The 23,100-nt window shown below is 36.7% G+C and overlaps 5 protein-coding genes and 1 pseudogene across 6 annotated transcripts in view; 3 read left to right on the top strand and 3 right to left on the bottom strand.

The window, feature by feature from the left end:
- Nucleotides 1-789: 789 nt before the first annotated feature.
- LOC147287203 (kinesin-like protein) lies at nucleotides 790-4,615 on the top strand. The gene is made up of 4 exons (XM_086241914.1): nucleotides 790-2,153; nucleotides 2,253-2,428; nucleotides 2,583-2,806; nucleotides 3,643-4,615. Exons 1-4 carry the CDS (start codon nucleotides 1,088-1,090, stop codon nucleotides 4,445-4,447), a joined length of 2,271 nt encoding a protein of 756 aa, XP_086098040.1. The 5' UTR covers nucleotides 790-1,087; the 3' UTR covers nucleotides 4,448-4,615.
- Nucleotides 4,616-6,250: 1,635 nt separating this feature from the next.
- On the bottom strand, nucleotides 6,251-7,674 carry LOC147287202 (limonoid 21-O-acetyltransferse-like; annotated as a pseudogene).
- A 2,940-nt stretch (nucleotides 7,675-10,614) lies between these two features.
- On the bottom strand, nucleotides 10,615-14,291 carry LOC147287201 (ras-related protein RHN1-like). 2 transcript variants are annotated; one of them, XM_086239396.1, is made up of 7 exons: nucleotides 14,145-14,291; nucleotides 13,047-13,124; nucleotides 12,785-12,952; nucleotides 12,242-12,290; nucleotides 11,589-11,662; nucleotides 11,323-11,416; nucleotides 10,615-10,996 (listed from the first exon to the last, which is right to left on the bottom strand). In XM_086239396.1, the coding sequence occupies exons 1-7, from the start codon at nucleotides 14,181-14,183 to the stop codon at nucleotides 10,896-10,898; spliced, it is 603 nt and encodes a 200-aa protein (XP_086095522.1). In that variant the 5' UTR covers nucleotides 14,184-14,291; the 3' UTR covers nucleotides 10,615-10,895. The 2 variants fall into 2 exon arrangements, with proteins under 2 accessions (XP_086095522.1, XP_086095523.1); XM_086239397.1 differs by having other exon boundaries at nucleotides 14,141-14,269.
- A 1,191-nt stretch (nucleotides 14,292-15,482) lies between these two features.
- LOC147287200 (Late embryogenesis abundant (LEA) hydroxyproline-rich glycoprotein family) lies at nucleotides 15,483-16,765 on the top strand. Its single transcript, XM_086240890.1, has 3 exons — nucleotides 15,483-16,007; nucleotides 16,322-16,393; nucleotides 16,523-16,765. The coding sequence occupies exons 1-3, from the start codon at nucleotides 15,483-15,485 to the stop codon at nucleotides 16,523-16,525; spliced, it is 600 nt and encodes a 199-aa protein (XP_086097016.1). The 3' UTR covers nucleotides 16,526-16,765.
- A 941-nt stretch (nucleotides 16,766-17,706) lies between these two features.
- On the top strand, nucleotides 17,707-18,063 carry LOC147287199 (uncharacterized). The gene has a single exon (XM_086240889.1). The coding sequence runs from the start codon at nucleotides 17,707-17,709 to the stop codon at nucleotides 18,061-18,063; it is 357 nt and encodes a 118-aa protein (XP_086097015.1).
- A 3,077-nt stretch (nucleotides 18,064-21,140) lies between these two features.
- Nucleotides 21,141-23,100, bottom strand: part of LOC147287196 (uncharacterized) — a 35,744-nt gene continuing 33,784 nt past the window's right edge. Inside the window, exons 2-3 of the mRNA XM_086242260.1 lie at nucleotides 21,699-22,379; nucleotides 21,141-21,288 (exon numbers count right to left, since the gene is read on the bottom strand). Of these exons, the coding sequence (XP_086098386.1) occupies nucleotides 21,727-22,379 (653 nt within the window). The 3' untranslated portion in view covers nucleotides 21,141-21,288; nucleotides 21,699-21,726. The remainder of the gene's footprint in view (nucleotides 21,289-21,698; nucleotides 22,380-23,100) is intronic.

The following is a 23,100-nucleotide window of genomic DNA, read 5'->3' as shown; positions in this document are numbered from 1 at the left end:
TAAAGTGAATACATATAATTGTTATTGATCTAATGATATTTCTCTCTATTATATCGATAGTTCTCAAGTAAGAATCTTCTTCTCTAAATTAAATGAAAAACTAGAATCATACTTTACAATAAATAATAATAATATTTTAGTATGAGCTACTAGTCTATCGCACACAAATTGATTTCATGAATCTAATTACTCTTTCACTGTATTCTACACATATTACTTAAATGTAGGCAGTCTTGAGGTGAAATATTAATATGTGGACATAGTCTGTGATGCAAATACATTTTTCACCCTTGAATCTAATGGGTTCATATTTTTCATTGTAAAGTATGAATTTTGGGCCATTTGATCCAAAAGTATAGTGTGTAGTGCTCGCACTGATTGCTCGTCTCAGAGTTAAGATTCATGGAATATAACAAACACTTGAAGATGGAGTAGAGTCAGTGGGAGTGTGGGACCCATCTCAATTTAAGTTATTTTCTATATTTGGCTTTTGCTAGTTTGTGGGCAACCTCAATCTCAATATAGTGCCTAGCACTAGCATAACTTGTTGTAAGTCTTAACTGCTCCCACCAAATTTCCATGCATTTCTCTCACCTTCATAGCAATTAGCATCTTATCCCCTCACCATAAGACAATTGTTGCACTAGTTTATGAGTTTGACTTTCTTGACCCTTTGTTTTGAATTTGTTTATGCTGCTGCTAAATCTGTAAACCCTATCCTAAATTCCTAAGAAGCCCAATCTCCAAGCCCAATACCCATCTCCTTGTCCCTTATCAACACCCAATCCCAACAATGAAATAATAAAATATAACAAAATAAAAAACGTGAAATAGAAATAAAATAAAACATCACTAAACGCTCTTGAGAGTTGAGTCCTCTCCGGTGTTCCGTATTGTATCATTATTCTTTCACAAACCAACGCAAAAGAAGACGACACACGCAGAGAGTCGAAAGTAAAAGCTTCTCCAAGCTTCAAGCTGTGAAGCACTGAAGCCTTCAAAGCTCTCTCTACTGTACCTCTCTGAAGCTCAAACCATCATCCAAATCGAACCCGACCCATTTCCCACCGCGACCCGAACAGCCCAAATGGGCTGCACCCAATCGAAGATCGAGAACGAGGAAGCGGTGTCGCGATGCAAAGATCGGAAGCAGTTCATGAAAGAGGCGGTGACGGCCCGCAACGCGTTCGCCGCCGCCCATTCCTCCTACGCCGTCTACTTGAAGAACACCGGGGCCGCCTTGAGCGACTACGCCCAGGGCGAGGTGGTCCAGCACCCGGCCCAGCTGGTCCAGCTCCAGGCCCATCACCAGCCCAATTTGGGCCCAGCACCTGCCCCCCCACAGCCCCCTATCGAACCATTTCCTCCGCCTCCGCCGCTCCCCGACTTCTCCACCACCCCCTCCTCCCCTCTCCAGCGCGCCGTCAGCATGCCCGAGATCAAGCCCCAACCGATTCCGACCCGGCCCAATACGAAGCCCAAGCCCATCATGGAGGACGAGGACGAGGATGAAGTGATTGAGAAAAGCGAGAGCTTGAGGAGGCGGAGCAGGAGCAGCAGGAACAGAGGGGGCGTCGTCGAAAATGACGGCGGTTTGAATGGCCCCCAAACGCCGGCGCCGGCGATGTCGCCTCCGCCTTCGGTGGAGAGCCGGACGGTGCCGCCGCTGCCGCAGCATCAGGACACGCCCTACGATTACTTCTTCTCGGTGGACATGCCGGCGCCGACGCTGGCGGACGCGGAGGAGCCGCCGAAAGAGGAGTTTGCAAGGAAGTTGTTCGACGAAAGGCCGAAGAGAGTGGAGCGTGTTGAAGAAGAAGAAGAAGAAGAAGAAGAAGAAGAAGAAGAAGAAGAGGAGGTGAAGAGGAGTCCGAAAGTGGTGGTGGAGGAGGAGGAGGTGGCGGCGGTTCCGGCTCCATCTCCTCCGCAGCCGGTGGTGGTGGATGCGGCGGTGGCGTCGAGTTCGGGGTCCACGGGGAAGAGCTTGAAGAAGGCGAAGGTGGCGGGGGGGACGAAAGGGAGTGTGAATTTGCTGCAGGTGTTTGCGGACCTTGATGACCATTTTCTCAAGGCTTCTGAGAGTGCACATGAGGTTTCGAAGATGTTGGAGGCCACCCGCCTCCATTATCACTCGAATTTCGCCGATAATCGGGGTACTCATTCAGCTTTTCTGTGATTCTGTTGTGAGTATTTTTTTTATTTGTTATGTTTGAATGGTTCTGATGTTTGCTTGGCAATTGCATTTACAACAGGGCATATTGATCACTCTGCTAGAGTGATGCGTGTGATTACATGGAATCGCTCTTTCAGAGGAATTCCTAATGTTGATGATGGCAAGGATGACTTCGACTCCGAAGAGCATGAAACTCACGCTACCGTCTTGGATAAGTTGTTGGCATGGGAGAAAAAGCTATATGATGAAGTCAAGGTACCCTGAAGTTTCATGTTTATGCTTAATAATTTTCAGTATCCTAAATGCTAATGCAAATTGGGTTCGTTTGGTATTCATTGTGTCGTAAAGTAACCTGCAATGCTACTTGTTGTGTACTGAATCTTATTTGGGATTGACTATTGTTGGATAGGCAGGCGAGCTTATGAAGTTTGAGTACCAAAAGAAGGTTGCTTCGCTGAACAAGCTGAAGAAACGGGGTACTAACTCTGAAGCATTGGAGAAAGCAAAAGCAACAGTTAGTCATCTGCATACGAGATACATTGTTGACATGCAATCCATGGATTCAACAGTAGCGGAGATAAATGGTTTACGAGATCAACAGTTATACCCAAAACTTGTTCAGCTTGTTGAAGGGTGAGTTTGCAATGTGGTAGTATGTGCGATTCTTTGCCTGTGATTTTTCTGTAGTTGGAGTGCTCTGCATTCTGCATGGTAACTTAATTTCTTGATGAGCAGTTACAAGTTTTCTTAGATTTTGACATGATTCTGTGTTGCTTTCCAAACAAGTGATCCTAAGCCAATAGAGGAAATTGAATTTTATAATATAGAACAAGATTCTTTTTAGATGGTTGAATGGGTGTGAAATAATAAGTTGTTGGTAGATATTGCAAGGAGGTTTTTTTCCCAGGAGGTTCAATAGTTACTGGATAGGTTTTGCAGAAAATAGGGTGCTGAAAATTATTTTTTGAAAAGAAAATGAAAAGAAAACATTGGCATCTCTTCATCTACACTGGCATTTGACTAGCTGTGTGTGCTATATAGAAATATGGAACTGACACTTATCAATTGGAATTAATTGATATTCTTATGTTGGAGGGCATTCAGCATAAGATTACCTTTCCTCTCATTTGTCTTATGAGCGGATAGTGCTACCATTCTCTATGAAGACCTGTAAAAGATTACCTTGTTTATTCACATTTTCAAGGAAAACTATATATGGTGACCCATCCTTCTGTCTTGTAGATTTTGATGCTTCAATAATTTTATCTTTTCTGGCTAGTCAAAAGGACATTGCCCTGCCTGTCACGGAATGGGCTCTTAGTGGTAGTGGATTTTACCGCTGAACTGTCCTTGTGGGGACTTTTAGATCTTTAATGCTTGAACCTTCTTACATCTTCAACGTAATTGTTTTTTTGCTGGTGTCTTCAACATAAAATTTGAAACCACTAATAATGTTTCCTGGACTGCAGGATGGCTATTATGTGGGAAACCATGCAAGCTCACCATGAGCACCAGTCAAAGATGGTGATAGCTCTCAGGTCTTTTGATATCTCCCAATGTCCCAAGCAAACAAGTGAGCACCACCATGAGCGCACTATCCAGCTGTATGCTGTTGTGCAAGAGTGGCATTCGCAGTTTGTGAAGCTTGTGAGTCATCAAAAGGAGTATATAAATGCCCTCAACAAATGGTTAAAACTTAATCTCATCCCAATTGAGAGCAACTTGAAGGAGAAAGTTTCTTCTCCACCAAGAATTCAACGTCCCCCTATTCAGGGACTCCTCATTGCGTGGCATGATCATCTAGAGAAACTTCCAGATGATGTTGCGAAAACTGCTATACACAACTTTGCTGCTGTAGTAGATACTATAATGCATCACCAACAGGAAGAAATGAGAATGAAAGAAAAATGTGAAGATACCCGGAAAGAGCTTGCCCGCAAGACAAGGCAATTTGAAGACTGGTACAGTAAATATATGCAGAAGAACATGCCGGACGAAGTGGATCCAGATAGAACAGAAGGCCACGCTCACAATGAGGCTATTGCAGAAAGGCAGTTTAATGTGGAAGTAGTGAAGAAGAGGTTAGAAGAGGAGGAGGAAGCCTATCAGAGGCTATGCCTTCAGGTGAGAGAGAAGTCTATAACAAGTCTTAAATCTCGGTTGCCAGAACTCTTTAGGGCATTGTCGGATTTTGCTTTTGCTTGTTCAGAAATGTACAAACACTTAAGGTCCAGATCACCCCATAATCCAAGTGAGAGTTCAGCAAGAGAATAAGTTTGTATGTATAATGATTTGCTCATTTTGTTTTATTTGTTTTTCTTTTCATATAATTTTTTTCCTGATTATAGTGTTGTTTGTATCTGTCGAGCAAATTATAAGATTGTGCAATTCTCATATGGGACAAGCCCTGAAAATCATATATACATAAAGTTGTTTTCAATAGATTGAATTGCAAGTATTCTCTTTGCTTTCTTGTTACTGTGAGCTGGAAGGATATTTTTATTTTCCTTGAATGGGATAGAATTCTATGCTGCAAATAAGTGGTACAACATTTCTTCTATTTTTCTTTTTGGGTCAGACAACCCATTCGGTAGGAATCAGGGAACCCATTTTGCCTTAAAAGATAATTTATGAAATATAGACTGTAGACACTTCTAAAAATTATAATGAACTATTACTATCTAGGAAAATGTTATGCTCTCAAAATATGAAATTTTCCCAAAAAATATGAATTTTTTTTTGTAGGCCACAAAATTATAAACTATTTGGATGAAAATCATTATGTAAAAATAACATTAAACTTTATCATATATATTACATAAAATTGAAACAAAAAAAATATAATCTGATTACTTTTTGGTAACAAAATATAATTATTTAATCATTAACAAATAAATTACCTACAACAACTAATAAACCTACAAACAATTTTTTTAGTAATGATAACCTACACAAATTAATGAACTTATATGAATTAAAACACCTACATTATAAGACTTTATTACACTTTACCGACCTGAACTTTGAGCTCAATCTCACTTCACCTCCTAAAAAAAAATTTGTCTCAATTTACCACATGAATTAAAAATTTGTTGCAATGTAATAATTCTGACTCATTTTGTCTAAACTTTTGTTAAAAATAAGGGTGCTTTGGTCTTTTTCAAGTCAGTTTTTTATTGTATCAAAGTAAATAAAGCGTAAAAAAACCATTTTTCTTAACAATAGGAACTTGAAAAACATCAAAACACTCTTATTTTTAACAAAAATTAAGACAAAATTAGTCAGAGGTGGTACATTGCAAAAAAATTTTTAATTTATGTGGTAAATTGAGACAATTTTTTTTTTTTTAGATGGTAAAGTGAGATTGAGCCTAAACTTCAGGTGGATAAAATGTAAAAAAACCACATTATTATAATGAACCTACAAACAATTCTCAGTTGTAGCCTTGTAGGTTCCTTATTTAACTCAATTATATATATTTATATCACACGCCTTAAATTAAGTGTTTTAATGAATTTTAGGGGATTCATTTTCTAGAAAAATTGGATAATTAATGGCAATTAAAGAGTTACATAATTTGAAAATAAATATTAATTACATAATGGCATAATTTGTAAATAATATAAATTTAATGGAATATTGTTATTCTACGTGGAGCAAGATTTTAAATATGGGCTTTTAACTATTAAAAGAAAAGTAATAGCGTTAGACTCTAAAAAAATGCAATTTAATGAACTAATATCGAAATCACCCTAAAAATAATATTCGTACAAATATTTTAAATTTTTTTGTTACATATATATACAAAATGAATAAAACAACACATAATTTATATTTATTCATAAGAGATCATTTCCTTACACCAACACATGGAGAGTAGTACTAGAAGCAACAACTACTATTCTAACTTTATGGATCCCAATATCACATTTTATTGTTCAACAATTGGGCTCACTTTAGACTTCATTTATTCATAACAAATACGAAACTGTGATGTCATCTTGATAAATAAAAATTGAGGTAATACCATTCATTTATTTTTCAGGTCCAAACTTTGTTTCAAGATTTTCTGCATGTCTATCTCCTTTTCAAAAGCTTAAGAAGTAAACGGAATAAAATCGGACCCAGACCTGGACCTGAGCCAAGTTTCACTGGTTTGGTATGAATTTGCTTCTTAATAATATTTGGTCGGTTTTGGGCATAAGAATTTGCAACCCGATTAAACCGGATCAGTTGATGGGTTAACCTGGAACTAGAACCAGTCCAACCCGGACACACCCGGTGGAGAATTTGAGTGTCACTTTGAAGTTTAGCCATGGTTTCCTCAGCCAAGCTAATGTATGCCTCTATTCCACCACCCTCTTTGGCATCGACGAAAATGACAAAGTTGTTGAAGGGGCGTGGGGGCAAGCCCACCCATGCAGGTCTCCCCCAACCAAAATCATTATCTTCATACAGAGGAAATTTGCACAAACTAGTGTAACCTAGAGGCGTAACAATCTCTCCTCGGTTAAAACTATTAGAATTTTTCTTAGTGACATTCAAGTGCTCATCCCCCTGTTGTAGTGCCTTGATGTAGTCCTTGTCAATCTTCTTTATTGCCTCTCGAACTTGCCAGGTCAGGCCATAACATTGATCTTCCCCAGTATTCAAAGACGGCGTCGTTATCGCAAAGTGATGAAGATTTCCAAAAGAACGTTGCGGCAGTGGTGGATCAAACCTCGGACGCAGGTTCACAACATGGGCCAGCATGTACGACTTCTCTTGACGATGATTGTTGGAGGCCACAAATCGGGAGAATAAGAAAGCTGATAAGGTCTCGACACGCGAGGGGCGTTTCATCGTCATCAGACCATATTGTGCTCTAAGATCCTCTATCATACAGCCATCGAACACGAACCTCTTTGTTACTTTATTTTGTGTGATTCTGCGTGCATCAAATCCAGTGTGGTCCTTGGGTGGGAAGAGCGTGGCCGAAACAAACTGGGGACGCTCTATTTTGGCTTCATCATCATCAATATCTTCGCCGCGGGCAATGGCAGCCCATGTTTTGGTGAACATGAGCATGGATAACCCATCTACAATCTTGTGAGAAAGGCAGACACTGATGGCAAATCCTCCACATTCAAACACATTCAGCTGAGCACCAAACACAAAGTTATTGTCAGTATCATAAAGTTCAAATGGGACCAGTTTATTGAGTTCCGAAGGGTTGGGATTGTTGAGAACATCAGAAAGTTGGCACTTGACTTGAGTGCTTGTCTTCCGGCTAGTGGGTAGTAAAGGGTTAAGGCTTGGGCTAAGGACTTCTTAAGGTGTTTGGATATTTCAGTAATGCAGGATTGTGTCTGGTCATTGAATTTATAGAAGAGGACCAAAGAGATATAGATTGGGGGAGATTGTTGATCAATCAAGGAGAATTGGTACTGGCGAAGATGGTCAGGGGTTGGAGAAGATGGTTTGATAATCTCCTTGTTGAGTGTTTCCACTTCAACCATCATTCGATTCATTCTAATTTCAGATCAAGGTTGTGTATATTTATCTGATTGTTGTTTGTGTGCTTTTGTGGTGTTATTCTGGCCATGCATGATCAAATTTATACACATAGAGGAGTAGTTGTTTAGTTATCACGATCATTCACGAAGAGGTCTAACACTCAAACCACTAATTAAAAATTAAGTTCAATAATAATTTGCCCAATTGCGTAATAATTAAAAATAATTAATTGTGTACAAGGGGTGGACTTACCTTAAACTTTGGAACTTGAAGATTTAAATATTAGAGTTTGTAATCTGATAAAAAAGAATAAAGAGTAGTTATATATATGTTGACTCAAAAAAGTGATTTAAAACTTTAGATGGCCGGCCTTGCATGTGTGTATATATATATATATCAAAAAAGTGATTTAAAACTTTAAGATATCATTACAATAAGAGATAATTAGACTTAGGTTATTTAGAAAAATAGTTTTTAGAAGGAGACCAGGAGTGTTTTAAAATTTATAAGAAAATCTTTTTAATTCATAATAATTTATAAGAAAATTCTTTTAATTCATAATAAAGTCCTTTTAATTTATAAGAAAATTTTTTTAATTCATAATAAAATAATTCTCCGATTTAAAGGATATTTCCCCTTATATTAAGGGTATTTTCTCTCCTAAGGTGTAGAGTAGGCTTTGTAGAGGCTGCATATTAGGTTTTAACTCCGAGATTTTGGGCTCCGCCCAAAATCTTGGAGTTAAAACCTAACATAAAACTGTCAAAGAAGAAAAATAAAAGGACTTAATTAAAAACCCTAAATCACTACCGGTCTTAGTCTAAGAATGACTCATAAAATGAACTAAACTCTAAGTCTCCCTTACAACAATGGACCTTGAAGATTTCAATAATAGAGTTTGTCAATTTGTAAACAAAAAAAATAAAAACAAATAGAGTTTGTCAATGCTTAAGTGCAAGTGGGAATTAAAAGTGCATAAACTAAAGAGCCAAACGTGTTGACCGCACAGGTAATATATATTAGGGAAAAATTTACAAACATGACACATACTTTGATGGTTGTTTCATTTCAGGACATTAATTTTGCTTTATGTTAATGAAGGACACATACTTTCATTTTGTGTCAATTAAGGACTATGTTTTTTTTTTCAGTTTTTATCTCAACTTTGGTCTGACGTTGGACCCATCAGAACTCCACTAAATTCAGAAAAATTATACTAGGTTTAAAGATATGCATCTCCTCTTTACAACCATATAAAGATCATCCAAATCAGATTTCTACAACTCCAGATAATCGACCCCAAAGTAGAGTACCCGAAATTGTCCGATTTTCCAAATTTTTTCCCAGAGGTCTAATTGGACAGTTTTGGGTACCCTACTTTTGAGCCAATTATCTGGAGTTGTAAATGTCCAAGATAGTGATCTTTATATGGTTGTAAAGAGGAGATGCATAGTTTTGAACCAAGTATAAATTTGCTAAATTTGGTGGAGTTTTAATGGGTCCAATGTCAGGCCAAAGTTGAAATAAAAAAAATAGTCCTTAATTGACACAAAATAAAAGTATGTGTCCTTCATTAATACGAATCAAAATTAATGTCCTGAAATAAAACAACCATCAAAGTATGTGTCATGTTTGTAAATTTTTTCCTATATATTAATATATTGATTATGGGATGTCATGGGACTCCGTCCTAGAATCTACAGCTAAACATCACTATGCGCGCATAAAAAATTCTACATTTCTGGCACAACTGCCACATCCCAGCAATTTAATTGAAAAAAAAATGTCGATCTTAACAAAATAACGATGATCACAATAAAAGAAAAAAAAATATATTCGAGTGTTCTATGCTTAATTTTATGTGGTTCAATTATAGTTATATATTATAAATTTGTTTACTTTAAGATTTGAATTTTAGAACTGCCAAATGTCACTTAGAGCTATAGCTTAGAGCATCTTCGGTCCTTCTTTAATTAAACCTTCCCCCAAATTTAAATTTGAGAAAAAAATGATATAAAACAGAATTCCAATCAATTTTCTAAAATTTCTCTAAATTTGAGATTTTCTTAAAATTTTTTCCAAATCAAGTTAAATGGATGAGGCTCCTCAAACTCTTCTTAAACCTGCAATAGTCAAATTTAACTTTTGTCTCTACTCTAAATTTTTTAGATTTGTTTTGTCATCACATCTGTGTCATGTTGTAACGTATCATATCTATATTAATAAGAGTAGTAGGGGCTTGTAGTTCTAGTAATTAAGAGTATTTACCTCTATATTCATGACCAATGTTTTGAAAATCAACTAATTATTAATGTTTTGATGGCGTTGTGCAATTAAATCTGTTTAGTTATTGGGATTCCGATTGTATATACACATTATAATTATTTTAAGGGGGGGGGGGGGGGATGCTAACTCAACGGTAGAGTACTCGGATTTTATGTGCGGCTAGTATCTTTTACACAACAAATTCGTCCATACCATCGATAGAGTTTGTAAGACCACGGCTAATCCTGAAATGAATGAATGGAAAAAACAGCATGTCGTATCAATGAAAAATTCTAAGAATATTTAATTCTTACCAAATAGGTCCAAAATCTTATTTGAATTCGTGGTGTGTAACAATTTATTTTATTTGGTCGAATGATATCTTGTTTCAACGTTAGAGAAATCTCGAGTTCGAATCTCTCCTCCTCTCTAGATAGAATAAAAGAGGGAGGAGCCAAAGTTCAAATTCCATGTGATGCTTCTAATAGAAAAAAATAGAAACGTGGTGAACCACCGAATTATGCAATTTAAAAGCCGATCCTTGACTAGGAAAGGTGTAGCTACCTGCCACCTTTAATTTTTTGAGAGACATGTAGTCTCTTTTACCTTTCTTCCCTCGAAAGAAAGGCTTTAAGGGTTAAAAACTCCAGTCCATACCTCAAAACCACGAACAGACCAAATTGGTAAATAGCTTAATATATTGGTCACATGGGATTCAAATATGTTAGATATGAAGGAGGAGACAAATTTGAATTGTAAAGACATGGAATTTACAGATATTGCGTGGAAGTAGAGTTTAGTCAGCATACATACAAACAGGGACATTTGTTCTTGAATTTTGAACACTTTTCTTTAAGTTATAACATCTTTGATATTATGTGAGCAATTTGCTGAGACTCCCTCTTGCACTTGGAAGAAAACAACCTGAACCAAAACAATAAGGGCATGCAATGGTAGGCAGTCACCCCAAGCAACAAAAAGACTTTCTTCTTCTGTCTCGTGCTTCATTGTGTAGAGTCACTCCGGTAGGCTTTGCAGGGCAAGCTCTTGCTAACCTCTTTGCTGCATAAGTGGAAAGGAACAAACTATCTAAGCATTGCATATTTGGATTCTAAAAACAGAATACCTTGGGGGTACAAGACCAAACAAATTAAATTTTCCGAATGCTAACAAAGTAACAATTCTATGTGATCCTAAAACAGAACTAATTAACTATTTATAAACCTCTACGCAAACAAGTCTGGATGCACACCTCATAAAATATGAGTTACAAATCGGATGTTTAATGTTTTAAACAGTTAATTTTCCTGGTGAAGGCCCTACTATATCCTCATCAACTGATGCAAGTGAACCAGATTATTCTTCCTGATAATAAATCTGAAATTTACCTATTTCGTGGAAAAGCTCATTAATATTCTGAGAGGTTTTGGCTGATGTTTCCATGAAAAACATCCCATTCTCTTGAGCAAATTGCTCCCCTTCCTGCAATCCAATTACAAGAAAAATGAAACAGTAAACCTGTGGCACAAGTTCCAGGCCTATAACAGCGAACCTTTAATGTCGGATTTGATAGTCAATAAAACTGCAAATAAGCTCATCTTCCTAGCTAATACACTCATGCAGATGGAAACAGAATAGAAGATGCTGCAGATACCTCATTTTCGACCTCTCTTTTTGCCTCCAAGTCAGACTTATTTGCGACCAACGCCATCACCAAGTTTAAATTCCCTACCAAATGTGATAACTAATGAATCATGTTTCATGAACAGCTGAAACTCATCCCAAAACAAACACACAATTCGATAATAAATGAAACATTGTTTTCAAAAACAGCTGAAAAATCATGCCAAAACACACATACTATTTTAACATAAATACATGTACGCAAGAAAAGAGCTAAACCAGGTTGTTTCAAATTGGAAACAGTGCAATTTTAAAACAGAAGAGGTCACAAAGAACCTGAAAAATTCAGATGAGAATAGGAACCAAACAGGAATTATGCAAGAGCAAGGTTTGTTCCACATGTTCTACATTGCATATACATATGGCAACAATATGCAGTTATTTGGAACACCACTAAGTAATGTGTATTACAAATCTGATGGAATATTTTCAAAGCACAGAGAGGTTTGTTTCACAAAAGGATATTGGGATAAAATATGTAATATCTAGTAGACTAGTTAGACAAGAAGATAAGAGATATCTAAAATCATAAATAATTTGATTGTTTAGTTTATTATATTTAAAATGGAATTTAAACAAGTAAAAACAAGATAAAACACTACTTTTCAATTTTCTTGGCCTCACCTTGCCTTTGCAATTCTTGAACCCATTTTTTGGCTCGAGTGAATGTATCCTGCAGCCAGTTCACATACTAATAAGAGAACTGTAGATAATTGGTATATAGTATAACTGAGTATTGTATTGAAAATGCATGAAACTGCCTTTAAACCAGAAGTTATAGCATACATAAAATGGATAGCTGTAGAAAACCAGGAGTCTGGATACAACTTGCAATCATATTCATCCAGGTACTGGATAGTAGATGATAGTACCCTAATGATTATGTCTATGAAATTTGGATTATATAAAGGTGAAGCCAGTTTACTCTGTTTTAATTTCAGGAAATAGACAGCTTAAGAGATCTAAATCTGATATACATCAAAAGTCATAGTCATTAGCAGTTGTATACATCACACAGGCACATATACTCTTTAAGATAGAGAAAGTGGTATTAATTCAATAAAACATATATATTTAGTGAGAGAAGTGCATGCATTTATTCAAAAAAAACTCTCAATGGAAGCAACTTGCAAATAAATAAACATAAGAAGTTTGATTCATAGGTACCGTGCTTGAGATATCATACACAACTACAGCTGCTGCTGCACCGCGATAGTACATAGGAGCCAAGCTATGATATCGTTCTTGTCCTGCTGTGTCCCATATATCAAACTTCACAGTGGCTTCACTTAAAGATAGTATCTGAGTGAAAAAAGCTGCTCCTACGGTTGGTTCCTGCATGATGACAAATGCCAAGGTCCTCAATTGTGAAGAGCTCAAATAAGGAAAAGGAAAGCTTTTGCTAAGAAAACAAGAGATCAGCATGAACCTGGTGATCAAAAAACTGGCCTTTGACGAATTTTAGTACCAAACTGGTTTTCCCAGTTCCCATGTCCCCTAGAAGCACCTGAAAAGAAACATTCACAAAATTTGAATTTGAGCTGTGTGTCTTTGCAAGACAATTCAACTAATAATTAAGGCTTTGTGCTACATAATAAAATTCATTTCAACTATCAATTTTGTGCTACAAGATCTTTGTAAGCATTGCTCTCATCAAGGAAGGAATATGCTTTCCTGATCCAAAAAAAAAAAAGGAAGCCAAAAGCTCTTTTCTAATATGCTCTTAATTCAACCTAAGAGCCTGTACATTTCATATGGTGGAGTTCATATTAGTGGATGAAGATATGCAATTCATATCAGGACTAATCTTCCAACTCACTATAGCAATGTGCAGTATATATAAAATCAGCTCCTAGAGTAAGAATGGCACACCTATATGAAAAAAGTTGGAAATGCAGGTGTATATGCTGAAATAAACTCTGCTAGAAATCCTGATACAGCCAACGTAGGCATTGTTTAACTAGTGAATAAAACAGTGTGAGCATTGATACGGAAACACTCTAATTTTAACGGGAATATGCACCGTTTTTATTGTATCCCCCAGGAAATTTAAACCATAGGATACCCAATATTCAGTAGCCTCATTTGGATGCCCATAAATTGAACAGGGTCACTGCTCCAACTGCATTTTTTTGTTTGGCAAAATCATGAATTGGGCCATTTCAAAAATGGTGGATCATTTCACTTTTGTGGGGTTCAATTTTTTCCAGCAATTGGAAAAGGAGATATCCAATTTACATCAACTTTTGTATTCTGGCTAGTATCCAAAAGGTTTCTCTGCTAAGCAATCAGAAATTAGCAAATGCGCACAGGGATTGTTGTACAAAATTTGCATACTCATTCTCATAAAAATCTCTACACAGATTACCCTTTTCTTAATCAACAACAACATCAACTAATTAATGATGATTTTAGCTGAAGGGAACAGAGGAGAGAAAAAAAAAAGACAGGAATGAAATAATAGATATAAGAAATAATATATTAAGATTAAAAAGAATTGAAATAAGAGAGGGTAAGACATACCCACCAGTTTGGCTTGAATGATCTTGTTGCCAGGCCTGGCCATTACTCTACTTTGATCAAAATACTTGTAAATGTTAAGGGGCAAGAAAGAGCTTTACAGAGAGAGAGAGAGAGAGAGAGAGAGAGAGAGAGAGAGAGAGAGAGAGAGAGAGAGAGATAGAAGTTGTTGTTGCCTCTTGTTGGTAAGTTGACAAACAAGGAGTTATATGAGCATTTTCATAGAAATTAAATAGATGGAAGTAGAAAAGAGGACAAAGAAAGCACGTACTCAATCCAGAAGTGGACTGGTAGTTGTGTTGACTGGTAGTTTTATGTTGCACTTCTCAAATCTCAATGCATATATGTTAAAAAGGTGTCTCATGATTCTTCTTTGCAGGCCCATATCTTATTATATGAGTCCATTGGATATTATAGATTTTATCAATGAATGAATTCAGGTGTCTCCTTACCGGCCAGATTGTACTCAAAATAGATTGTTATGGTTGATTGCAGTTCTGCATTTATATTTTCTTAATGTTATCAAAACCATGCATGCACCCTGACAAAACAAAACAAAAATGAGGGATGAATTTGGCAATATATGGGAAACAATTACTAGCAATGCTCCAGCTAGCAATATTTGTCAATGTTATGTGATGCATGTTATAAAAATCTTCATCTTTAAGTTTAAGCATTTGTACTTTTTGAAGCATATATATGTGATTCTATTCATTATTTTATTTGTTTACCTTTCCTAGCTAGCTTCCTGGTGTTTTTATATACAGATTTCTTGTTCTTGAAGTAGTATTTGAGAACTTTTGTCTTTTTCACCTTGTGCCCCCTGTGGCACTTTTTGAATGTAAGTGAGATTATATTAATCATTTAATTACATGGTTAAGATTTAAGCAAATAAAAACTAAGACAGCAGAGAATCCAAATCTACTTTTAAAACTTAAAATTTTATTATAACTAAAACTCTCATCTTCCAAGGATTCTATATATATATATCCACTTGAAGATTTTCCAAAGTATATAATAAATTAACATGCATGCATGTAATTGTACGTAACTTGAACATGTATGAGCTTCAAGATATATAACCTCCACAATTAAGGAACTCTAAACTCGACCTAATTATTATTTCCTATTTGAATTCTCCCATCATTTTGTAATAAAACAATAAATGAAAAGTGTGTTGCACTCATAATGACATGAAAGAATCCAAAATTATATGAAATAACTAGGAAGCAACATATCTCTACCCCACCTCACTTTCCCTACATCCAAACAAAACTTTAAAAAGAGCAACCAAACAAAACCCAAACTCAAACTCTCAAACAAGCTCCCCCTCCACACTCCTACTATGGCACCCGAACCACCACCCCACTACACCCCATTACCCCCTGACCAAAACTACGTCGTTCCAACACCGTTCCTACAACGACGCCGTACCATCTGCGCCGTCGCTCTCCTATTCTTCTTCGCCTCCGCGACGTTCGTCTTCTGGCCGTCCGACCCCTCCCTCAAGATCGTGCGACTGCGGCTGGAGCGAGTGCAGGTGCACACGCGCCCGCGCTTGGCCATCGACGTGTCCATGCTCGTGACGATCAAGGTGCGGAACGGCGACGTTTACTCGATGGACTACGAGGCGCTGGAGGTTGGGGTCGGGTACAGAGGGAAGAGGCTGGGACACGTGACGTTCGGGCGGGGGCACGTGAGGGCGTTCGGGTCGTCCTACGTGGACGCCGAGGTGGAGTTCAGTGGGGTCGGGGTGTTTTCCGACGTGGTGCTGCTGCTGGAGGACTTGGCTAAGGGAACGGTGCCGTTTGACACCGTTACGGAGGTTCACGGCCGGTTCGGCGTACTGTTCTTTCAGTTTCCTTTGAAGGTAAATGATTTAAGACAATCTTATACTCTAATTTATTACTTGATCATGTGATGTTGCGATTAATTGTATTTGTTACATTAATTATTATAATTAGTTGGTAATTAACGCATCGAACCGTCAAAAATTGCAAGTGTAGCCTTAAAGTATGGTACTCTATCATCACGTACTCAATGCTTATTTTGCAGACTAAGATTTGAATTTTAGGTTGATTGATGGATTACCTTTAAAGACTTAAAGGTGGTGTTTTTCTTTTGGTTAATTGACACTTTTCTTTTTCTTTTCTTCCAAACGGTTAATTGATACTTTGACTGCAGGCAAGAGTGTCGTGTGAAGTTATGGTAAATACAGTGAATCAGACGATTTTCCGTCATAATTGTTATGATCAGGTGAGCAATTAAGCTACTTAATTAGATCATGATCAGTCAGTCAATCTGTTAATGGGCCATAATTTTATGCAACATTAATTGCTTTTCTCTCATCGATCTTTGTCTGTTTTGTATTTACAATAATGCCAGTGATGAATTTGGGCACCTGCATGCGCATACATTGTGCAGCAAACTGGAAGCTTTCAATGGGTGCATGGGTCTGTAATTTACACCATCAAAGAGCTTCACCCTTCAGGAGCTGTGAAGTTTGCAACATAAAACATATATACACATGGCATGTAATTAATCCGATCTGATATGCATGTCATCTGTGAATATGTAATATATTGTATATTAGCTAGTGAGGGGAAGAGTGATTTATGTGTAAATACATTTTTACCCGTGTAAATTGATTTCCCTTTACATCCTAATTATTAAAACTCTACAATTTATACAATGTACACTCTAATGTTAGATATGTCTTTTAATTTATGTCCTCCATTAGTTTAATCGTATTTAACCTTCGATTAAGGGCATTTTTCATAAAATCAAATACTTATTTTCTGCCTAAATTGTCTACGTGTTCTATCTTAGATGACACATGCCCCAACAGAAATCCGAGTATGTGAACACTTTGTCACTTGCCCCATGAAAACGAGAGTCCCTAGCTTCCTCACAAGCAAATAACTGTTCAAAAAAGAGGCCAAACATATGATCAAAAACTAACGGAGGGCATAAATTAAAAAAAGGGTTTAACATCACCGTGTAAATTGTAGAGTTTTCAAGGTTGCAAAGTGAAAAACTTGAGAATGTGCCCAAAGTGTAATTAACCCAAAAGAAAAAACAAGTCAAAGTTTAAAGTTTGGTATGTAGGGCTCCCCAACCAACTTTGATGATAGTGCTGAAAGGTGATGGACTAAGCGACCCACATAAGCAAACCATCCGGCCCAGTTGATAAAAGAAGCTGTCTGTGAATTGGGCCCGGGCCTTACATTTGGCAAGTCCAGCATTCCTCTTGATATTTGATAATGCTAATTGCTAAGCAAGGGGAAGGAATCGAGGAAAGGCATGTTTTTAATGCTCTGATAAAGACAGAACCCGTTTTTGTTCCAACACATTAAATTCTTGTTTGCAGGGTTCATAAGTTGCCACAATTTTTCTAGTTGAAAAGCCCAATACTGAGGAAATGCCTAACTTTAACTGCAAACAGAGACTCATAATAAAAGCTTCAGAAAGTGTTTGTTCCTTCCCTGCAGTATAAATAGTGATCTATTATTATCCATAATAAGCTGCAACAAAAAAAAGATAGAGCAGTTGAAGTTTGATATATGTCCATGGAGCTTAACATTTGGTGCAACTCGGCTGTGATGTCAAATCTCCAGAGCTGTGTGAAAAGTGGGTATGAGAAGATGGTCTTCCTCGATGCATTGGCAAGTACAGAAGCAAAGATGGCAAGGTGGAGAGTGTTGTTGTGGAGGAGGATAAAGAAAGAGAGGAAGAGGTTCGTCTTTCAGTATTGTTCCAGTACTAATCCAGTACTTGCGCGTGCTCCTTACGATCCCTACACCTACTCCCAGAATTTCGATCAGGGCGCCACGTGGACCGACCCCGATGTCCTCTCTCGTTCCTTCTCGGCCAGGTTCGCTGTTCCGTCTAGGGTTTTTCATCAGTCTGCAGGGATTGTAGGCTGATGATGAGAACGAATTGAATAGGGTTATTTGCTGTTTTTTGTTTCAGCTAGCTTTGTCCCTCACTCACACACACTCTCTCTCTCTCTCTCTCTCTCTCTCTCTCTCTCTCTCTCTCTCTATTTTCTTTCTTCCGACACTGAAATTTAGCTGTAATGTTACTGTATTAGTTTTAGAATTTATGAGTAGTAAAAGTAAGTAGTTTTCTTATGCTATCATGTTATGATAATTTTTCTTCAATATTATGGAAAAAAATACCACTAGTTAATCAAAATACTGTTAGTAGATTCACAATTATATATGATTGTGTTTTTCTTACAAGTATTTGCTCATTTTCCTATTTTTACCTCATTTTTTGACAAGATTAATTACTTAAAGGGTAGAATAATTCAAAGCTTTAGCTTTAGGATTTTTTTTTTTTTTTTTTCTGAATGCTAAAAGAAAAACCTAATATTTAAGCGATAAGAGTGTGGTTTAATACTTTAATGTGTGGTTTGACGGACACCGACTCTTGGGCGGGGTACACCGAAGTGTGGTTAACGATAATGGAGGATTAATGTTCCTTATGCTTAAGTATTATCTCCTTTTTCTGCAATTAGCTATGATAATATTCTTTTTTACTGAAATTTCAAGAATGCATTAATTCATCTTCTTCTTATCCTCTCTCTAGAATTAGCAATTGGCCCTCTCTTACCTAATCTTTGCTTGGACTCTCCAAAGAAATTATAAGGACTAGCTCTACATGCAGTCAATATATATCCTTGTAAGTAAGAATTAAATAGAAGCAACATTGATGATGATTCTGAAAGCAAATTAAGTTAAATCTTGAAAGTAGGGGATATGTATGAATTTAGTGTGGTAATTACTCTCTTGAAAAGGATTAATTTCCTTAATTTTGTTTTTCTTAGCTAGCTAGCTAGGGTGGGTTACCTAGCTACGTACATTATAATAATACAGCAGGTGTATATATTAATATATGTTTGCAGTACAATTATATTGAAGAACCTACTACTGTTTTTGGCCACAACTGATACAATTATTTTTCATATCATACGGTTGGAACCTACAAATTTACGAAAGTATTAAATTCTTTTTTTTTTTTGTTGGTACAGAAAGGTATTAAATTCTTTGGTATGGTGGACCAGTACGGATCACCAACTATTTAATGCACGTAGAGAAAAAGTAGATATAAGCATGCACGTGCTAGATAGTTGGGTTTGGCCTGTGCCTAGTGGCCAGGTCACTTTTTGAATGGATGCAACATTCTCGATCACTCACTCAATGCCATGTTTTTAATTCATCTCATAAATCAAGTTTCTTTTCTCAAATTCAAAATGGTCAACCCAAAATTCAAAATATACGGAATCGATGTATGTATGTATATCTATGCAATGTGCCACATATATCAGCTGTCTACATCCAAAATCAATCTTGACCCTCAGTTTGAATCGACAACAAAACTTGGAAATAAGGGTGTTCTGCCCGGCGCGAGTCGGAGCGGTGAAAGAGAGTGGATAAAGTAATTAGAATTATGATAGGTTAAAGGTTTGATCCATTTTAGATCCCTGTTTGATTCAAGTTTTAGAAATTTAAGAATGATAAATTAATTATATTCTCATGTTTGATAAGTACAAAGAAGGAAAATTAATTTCTAGTTCAAGAAAATTTGATAGCCTTTATTAGAGGGAAAATGAAACTCTTGCTCCAGCTTGAGTGACACTTTTCATTTCCAATTTCTGCCCAACCCAAATATATATGAAAATAAAAATAAAAAGATAATTTTTAGTTTATTTTCCCTGGATTACCAAACATAGGAAAGAGAATTTCACATTCTCGTCCCCCCTATATCATACAAAAAGGGAAAAAAATGCTTTGTAGTGAAGCCAATTAGGGGAGGAACAAAGAGTTGGCTAATCTGGGCTGTAGCCCGAGTAAGCCTGACTCAAAGTCCTTTTCTACATAAAATTTTAGAGTGCTACTATTTTCACTCCTATATCCTATTTTCTCACTAACCACTTCATAAAAATATTAATCACTTGTTTAATTTTTGCAAAATGACCTCTAAAGACTTATGTAAACAAAAAGATATTTTACCCACTCACTTCTCTACACCCCCCTAAATTCATTTAATCTTCTCTTCATCTTCCACACTTTATTATATACAAGGAAAAACCACTTTGAATTCATGAACAATAATTTCGATCTTCTTTTTTGTTCTGTAAAGATTTATTCACAATCTAACTCTAACATATTGTTTCTAATATCTGATTTTGTCTCCATCATTCATATTACCAAATCCCCCATGTTTTTTTAATTGTTTTGTTTGATTTATTCCCTTATTCACGATCTCATTCTAACGTAAAAGTTATTAGTAAAAGTATATTAGGGACATTGGGAGTGAAAAAAGAGGATTATTATTTCTTAATATTTAAAAAGGGGTGAAATTATATAGTGGATGAAAAAATAGGACACAGGATGGAAATAGTAGCACTCAAATTTTATAGCCAAAATAATGCCCAATTCAATTATAGCCCACTACCAGTCCTATAAACAGCCTACTATCCTAATTCATTTGCAGCCATAGCCCACCTAAGTTTTTAATCCCAGCTCCGCCACTGAAGCCAATCAATATAAATATTTCAAAAGTGTGCTAACTAATAAAACAGTTTACTTGCTAGAAAGTCTGATATATATATATATATATATATAATGTGTTGTAACTATCAATATTTTGGATCATTCTTATTATAATGTGTGGTGTGAAATTGATTAGAAGATTTCTCTGGCAAAACTAGATATATATGATAAATAGTTAGTCGGTCGAATCTCAATTTTGTTTTGCTTTTGTTGTGTATACGTAACTTTAGTTTTTGTCGGCAGCTTTAGTAGTTGCAAGCTGAAAGGGTCAGAGAGTTATATACATATAGATAAAGCCGAACAATGGGACAGTACTCCTAAGTCCTATCATTTTCAACACCCATGCCTTTTGGCTTTATGCTGTTGAATTGGTGTCCCAAACACATTTAATGACTCAGCAGCTCCCTGCCACCTACACGTGAAGAAGGGCAAAGCATATTCCGCCTAACCAGACATGGGGGAAAGTGAAAACGGGTGTGGGCTGCATTTGGGCCTGGAAGTGGGCTGTACATGGGGCTGAGGTTGGGCCCAAGCTAGCCAACTGAATCCTTAGGTAAATCACCTCAACTTCTAAGGCTGCAGGTTCCATCCCTAGGTAAAACAATTTGAGTGAAGGAGAGGATTGATGAGCTAGTGTGAATAGTATGATCATTTACAAATTTCAGAAGCCATAATCACAAGTTAGGAAACTATAGGAAGCTTTTTCCTGTATATTAATTAACACTAAATGGGATACTCATTGACAATTAATTGTATAAGATGTGATCAAGAAGTAAAAAGGCAATATCAAAAATCAAAAACCCCGGCCATTATAGTGTTAGCACACAATGTAAGGTTCTGATTCTCAAAATATAGCAATAAAAGTGCACAAATAACATGATGCATGCCATCAAATTTGCAAGACCATGCATAATAGAATTGAAAACAAAATTGTTTCTAATTGGCACAGTTTGGCTAAAATATTGAGTGGAATGATATCCAAGGAGCTGGATATATAATACCTGAGATGAAGAACCAAATTAATTAAGGCTACACCAGAGAAAGGCCACAAATGACAACTACTGCATAAACACTGAAATCTATGAAAACACCTCTAATTGCCTGGTAAACCACCAAACCCCTCTCCAAAAGCTTCACTGCTGAAACCCAATTTTGTCCCTCATGATCTTGAGGCCTCACTCTAATTTCTTCCTCTGCAGCCTCCTCTCCTCCACTCTCAAAGTAGATGAATCGTGCCAATACGATCGTTACATCAGTTAATAGGATGATGTAAACAGGCCTTGAGGCCACAACACTCTCTGAGTTAACCAAGTTCATTCCTAACAGTGCATAATCAACATAAGACAACACCACCAAGAATGATACTATGAGAGCACACAAAATGCGTGTGTTCTCAGATCCTACTATGCAGGAGTTCAATCTTTTCGAAGAGAAAATTGTGGTCCTCCTCCTATGCCTGTGTGTAGGTTCTGTATGATGATCAATATTTGGTGCCTTTTCAGCTATTGATGTGTCCAACAATGGTTGATTTTTGGTGTTGTTATCCAAACCCAATTGGGGTGGCATAGTGTTTGTAGTTGTGTCACATTTGCAAGACTCAGGTTCATCTTGGGTTTCAGTTTCAAAATTGTTTTGCCTTAAAACTTCATTGCTAACTTCATGTAATGCCTCCAATGTAGAACCTGCAGGGGGTATCAATATCATAACCCTCAGTAACCAGAAGCAAATTAACCAGAGAAAAACTGATAAGAACACCACTCAATCTATGTATATCAAAATAATCACAAATCATTGTCTTAATGTTAAATATACATGGGGCCCAATTTTAATAGTTCATCTAACTAGGCTCCAAAAACCTCAGGGGTCGGCCCTAGTGCAAACTTAGAGCATGTTTGTGTGTTATAGGGTTTAGGGGCAGAGGCAAGCAAAACAAAACCCAGGCAGAGGCAGGCGAATTATTTATGCACCAGTGAGAAACCCAGGCAATGGAGGAAGGGGAGGGGTTGGGGACTGCCGGACTAGCAAAAGAGGTGGGACAAATGGACAAGGAAAGGTGAAAGGACTTCTGAAAATTGTATGGATTAGAGTGCCTAAATTCAAAGTTAAATAAAAATATTAGAAAATGCATTAAATGTGAAAGTTCAACCAGAATTAGTTAAATGGACACATAGCATCTTTAGAAAAGGGTGGTGATGGTCACCACCTGAGCAAATTTGCTCTCATAACAAGTGTATTTAATCATAATTTTCTATTATTAATTGAGAACAAATGGTAAGATATAATTTGAAATTTTTGTTGAGTCTTCTAAAACTATTTGTCAGGTTTGAACGCCATCAATACACAACATTGTAATTGTTGAACGTTGATTAATAATATGGAACATTTTCTTGAAAATAATAATTA

This window comes from Dryas octopetala, chromosome 4 (genome assembly GCF_963921425.1).
Source record: "Dryas octopetala chromosome 4, drDryOcto1.1, whole genome shotgun sequence".
Classification (NCBI taxonomy): domain Eukaryota; kingdom Viridiplantae; phylum Streptophyta; class Magnoliopsida; order Rosales; family Rosaceae; genus Dryas; species Dryas octopetala.
This window is presented reverse-complemented; position numbering and strand designations above follow the sequence as displayed.

Bases quoted from the DNA above. Each gene is read 5' to 3' on its own strand.
- LOC147287199 (XM_086240889.1), top strand. From the start codon at position 17,707: ATGGAGCTTAACATTTGGTGCAACTCGGCTGTGATGTCAAATCTCCAG.
- LOC147287201 (XM_086239396.1), bottom strand. From the start codon at position 14,183: ATGGCCAGGCCTGGCAACAAGATCATTCAAGCCAAACTG. The intron at 12,291-12,784 runs GTACCTATGAAT...AACTGGCTGCAG, and splicing joins TGTATGATATCTCAAGCACG to GATACATTCACTCGAGCCAA. The intron at 11,663-12,241 runs GTGAGGCCAAGA...CACATTTGGTAG, and splicing joins TCAAGAATTGCAAAGGCAAG to GGAATTTAAACTTGGTGATG.
- LOC147287200 (XM_086240890.1), top strand. From the start codon at position 15,483: ATGGCACCCGAACCACCACCCCACTACACCCCATTACCCCCTGACCAA. The intron at 16,008-16,321 runs GTAAATGATTTA...CTTTGACTGCAG, and splicing joins TCTTTCAGTTTCCTTTGAAG to GCAAGAGTGTCGTGTGAAGT.
- LOC147287203 (XM_086241914.1), top strand. From the start codon at position 1,088: ATGGGCTGCACCCAATCGAAGATCGAGAACGAGGAAGCGGTGTCGCGA. The intron at 2,154-2,252 runs GTACTCATTCAG...CATTTACAACAG, and splicing joins GAATTTCGCCGATAATCGGG to GGCATATTGATCACTCTGCT. The intron at 2,429-2,582 runs GTACCCTGAAGT...ATTGTTGGATAG, and splicing joins AGCTATATGATGAAGTCAAG to GCAGGCGAGCTTATGAAGTT.